The sequence below is a fragment of the Austrofundulus limnaeus genome, unplaced genomic scaffold (assembly GCF_001266775.1).
Source record: "Austrofundulus limnaeus strain Quisiro unplaced genomic scaffold, Austrofundulus_limnaeus-1.0 Scaffold525, whole genome shotgun sequence".
Classification (NCBI taxonomy): domain Eukaryota; kingdom Metazoa; phylum Chordata; class Actinopteri; order Cyprinodontiformes; family Rivulidae; genus Austrofundulus; species Austrofundulus limnaeus.
This window is the reverse complement of record NW_013952927.1, coordinates 170,046-174,162: the sequence shown is the minus strand read 5'-3', so window position 1 is coordinate 174,162 and position 4,117 is coordinate 170,046. Positions and strand designations below refer to the sequence as shown.

Sequence of the window (4,117 nt, the reverse complement as noted above, 5' to 3'; positions counted from 1 at the left end):
AGCCTTATATGGTGTTTTTGGGGTGGTAATTATGCTAATCTCCTCTCGCGTGCACGAGCAGCTGGATACGAATAGATGGAATTTACAATCCTCATTTACACACTTTTCCTGAAGATAGAAGAGTTTGTTGAATCTGACGTGACATGTTCGTACGAACCCTTCGTACAAGCAAAAGTAAGAGACATTTAGGATAAAAATACGAACATGTTCTTGCATGAGGCCCAATGAGCTTACTTATGAATGTGCTGATTAGTAGTCAGATGATATATGATTTGAAACATGAGATGCTGAACCAGATTAGTCTGACAGTGGTTATGTAATAGATCCGATTAATTAGTTTTATATTGTTACAAAAAATGAGGTTTGAATATTAATTTATAAGAAAATATACATGCTGAATGTTAGCAAAGCAGGAGATGGAAAAGTATTTTGTTCAGTTCCGTCTCATGTACGTAGGTTTGTGTAAAATCTGACTCTGGATCAAAGGTTTGAAAATGTCYGTAGCTAAAGAAGTAGCATTTATCACTTTTCAGAAACCACACACGACTTCAGACGCAGCTTCAAAAGGACCACATCAGATCGAACGTGTGCAGCTCAGCTGGAAGATCATAATGTCATTCACAAAGTTATGGCTTTAATCYTCTCTCTGCTGACCTTTTAAATCAAAAATGACACAGAGATAAATGGCTTTCTAATTACACCAAGTTTTGGAAACACTTATCTTTAAGGTTTAGGTAGGTAGCTACACCTAGTGGATAAAATGTACATTAAAAAAGAGAGAAACAAGACATCTTGCAATGGCAGCAATATTTGAATTTTACTACAATTTTCCTGTCTAAAGACAGTTATGATTAGCTTTAGGTCCTCATGACTTTTAATGGAACAAAGTGAGTTTGGAAAATAAATAAATGGATTAATAGATTCCTGTTTTCACTTCACAAGAAATTATAGTTCTTCATTAACGTTACAGAATTAACTTCTCTGGTAGATTAGATCGTACTGGAACAGGTCGTGCATGGTGCTGTCATTTTGAGGGAGTAATATTAATTTGGTTGAAACTCTTGTGATAACCAACCTGTTCTTGCTCAGATTGAGAACCTTTAGAGACCTCAGAGTATCAATGCCAGTCATATCAGAGATGTGATTGTCGTGAAGGTTCAGGAGAGTAAGCTGCTGCAGATTTGACAAACGCTGGATCTTTGTGATCAGATTGTGCTGAAGGTTCAGAAACTGCAGCTCTTTGATGAAGCCCAGCTCAGGGAATTCCTCCAGACAGCGACTGAATAATGGAAGAAAAAACACTTGGTAAGATTCCCCTTTCATTTAGTCTTTTATGAACTGACAACACAGCTTTCCTCATTCCCTCTTCTGTCATTCTCAAATGATCYAGTATTTTACTTAAATACAGTGTTGTATAAAGTACCTCAAAGTGATACTTGAGTAAAAGTACAAGTATCTTACCATAAATTTACTTTGGTAAAAGTTCAAGTCTCCTCTAAGAATATTACTTGAGTAAAAGTCTTAAAGTATCGAACATATTTTGTACTTAAGTATCAAAAGTAAATTTCTGACATAAAATGTACTTTAGTATTAAAAATAAAAGTACTGAGTAAAAATGAGTGGCTAGACTTTCCAAAATGACATTTACTGGGAGTTGATACCCTCAAAAATCGCTTTTCTAAATGCCAAAATGGCTATATTGTCATTTAAAAATGTTAATGTTATAAAAATTAGGATGCACTACACCTGTTTCAGCTTTTACCAGGATACATACAGTATATCTGCTAGGTTCTGCTGGAGTGTGACACAATTTGTGTTATTTGCAGTGATGGATTGTGTACAAACTAATACAGGATCAGCATRATATATATTTACACTTCTCATCCAACCACAATTAAATTCACTCTATCCAGGAGGATAATATGTTTTTAACAAGCTGCAATGAAATAGGAGTAACGACTTTCTACTTCTTACCTTTTTAAAAGTGTAATGAGTAGAAAGTACAGATAATTGTGTAAAAATGTAAGAAGTAGAAGTAAAAAGTABGCTGAAAAATAATTACTCAAGTACAGATACACAAATTTTCTACTTAAGTACAGTAAAGAAGTATTTGTACTTAGTTGCTTTACAATTCTGCTTAAATATTTCTGCTGAGTATGCATTTAGCAAAGCATCGTGAGCAAAATTGTTTCCTGGCGACTAGGGCTGAGTATTCAAAGACACTATGCTGCTCCCTGGTGGCAATTTGATTTATGTGCCAGTTTAGTTGACAGTATTAAAGTTCCAACAAAAATATTGTGATGATAAAACTTTGATTGTTAAACTGAGAACAGACAGAAGAATTCCAGAAACTTGGTAAAGAAGCATAGAACTGCTGAGAAGTTGGACACATCAGCCATGTATACACTTTTGGTGACTTTCAGCTAAAATCTGCAATAAAAAATAAGTAGATTTGGACAACAGATAGTGTCTCATGAAAAATAAAAAGTAAACTAAAACTACCTGTCTGAGTTAATTTGTTGAAAACTGGAAGTGAGTGGCTGCCGAGTGAAGGGGAAATGGAGTGGACAACCAGTACATCCAACAGAACCACCTAATATGGAAATTACAAAATCAATGTGGGACGTCTATGTGCATTGCACGAAAATCTACACACTGTTTTCAACATCAACAAGCTTCAAAATGTGAAGCACTTTCATACGGAACTGAAATGCTACATTTACCTGCTGGTTTGGGATTTTTTAAGGCAGCACGATGGTAAGTGAACCTCACACTGTGGGACTGGCTCCTTGATTTGACTCCAACTTCATTTGCAGCATGAGAAAATGGAGCACCACCTGCTAGCTGCACTATATTCTGTGCAGAAACGTCTGCACAGTTGTCACTGGCAACTCTGGACCGACCGCAGGCCTGTAACCCAGTTTCTACACATAAGGTGGAACGAGACGTGCAAACAGAACAAAACAGATTATTTGTATAAGAGCAATTCTTGAAAGTGCAGCCTAATGCTAAACCACAGTCTTAGGTCACTGGCAGGTGAGAGGATGGATAAATAAGAGTTTTTCTTACCTAAACAAGTGTAGCTGTCGTTTTGGGTGGTTGTCGTATCTGTCTGTTCAAAAAGAAAAAAAATGCAAATATAGAAAATTTTATTCATTATTCCTACACCCATCTCACTGTATTTTTTAAAAAACTATATTTAATTTAATGTAAACAGAAGTATTGTATTGTTTATTTTTAATGTTCAAACTATTTTATAATATGATTTCATTATTTCTTTATTTAATGTCAGTAGCATTTTACAATTCTAATTTTGTCAAAAACTCACAGCTATTTGCAGTCTTCCCTGGGCCACTGGTGTCAGGTGCAACCTGCAGCTGTTCACCTGCACAAAATATTAGAAAACAGGATATACTTTTATAGCTAAATTATACAGAATTTAATTATTAATTGTAAAAAAAAAAAGGGTAATCAAGTTCATCTTTACCATAGGTGTGAGAAAAAGTGATGTTTCAGTGACTCTGGAGGGGTGTGTTGATGAGCAGGAGGTTGATCCATCGTCCAGTTCAGACTCCATGTTTTAAAGTTTCCCGTCAGGACTCACTTGAACAAAAAAAMCACAACGCATTTGTTTCTGTATTTACATCGATTTGACCAGAGAAACTAAATAAATAAATTGCATAAACACGTTGACCCATTTGTTCAACTACAGCCACAGCAAACAATTACTGCTAATCTATTAGCGCGGCGGACGGACCTGTTACCAAAACAACGACTGCGTTGCTTGGTTACATAGACTTCCTGTGTAACCTAAAAGCAGTCCGTAAAGAAACAAGCGCTGCTTTGGCTGAAGTTTAAAGCCACTAAACATTAACAATTGTGTAAGGTCTGGTAAAAACAAGAATTAATACCTTGAAAATGCATATTCTATCCTTTATAAGTCTATCTATACCTCTATGCCAAACATGCTGCTGAATTTACTCTGAAATATTCATGTATTTTTAGAAAAATACTGCAGATAAAATATATTAATTGAGATTAGCCTACTGGAGCAAAGAGTAAGAGCGGACATTTTGTCATTAGAAAAAAAGATTACGCAATTGATTTGTTTATTATT

The 4,117-nt window shown here is 35.3% G+C and overlaps 1 protein-coding gene across 1 annotated transcript in view; it reads right to left on the bottom strand.

Annotated features, from left to right (window-relative positions):
• Positions 1 to 3,750, bottom strand: part of lrrc49 (leucine rich repeat containing 49) — a 31,170-nt gene extending 27,420 nt beyond the window's left edge. The window contains exons 1-6 of the mRNA XM_014026100.1: positions 3,488 to 3,750; positions 3,329 to 3,385; positions 3,070 to 3,112; positions 2,724 to 2,924; positions 2,503 to 2,593; positions 1,076 to 1,279 (exon numbers count right to left, since the gene is read on the bottom strand). Of these exons, the coding sequence (XP_013881554.1) occupies positions 1,076 to 1,279; positions 2,503 to 2,593; positions 2,724 to 2,924; positions 3,070 to 3,112; positions 3,329 to 3,385; positions 3,488 to 3,577 (686 nt within the window). The 5' untranslated portion in view covers positions 3,578 to 3,750. The remainder of the gene's footprint in view (positions 1 to 1,075; positions 1,280 to 2,502; positions 2,594 to 2,723; positions 2,925 to 3,069; positions 3,113 to 3,328; positions 3,386 to 3,487) is intronic.
• Positions 3,751 to 4,117: the final 367 nt, after the last annotated feature.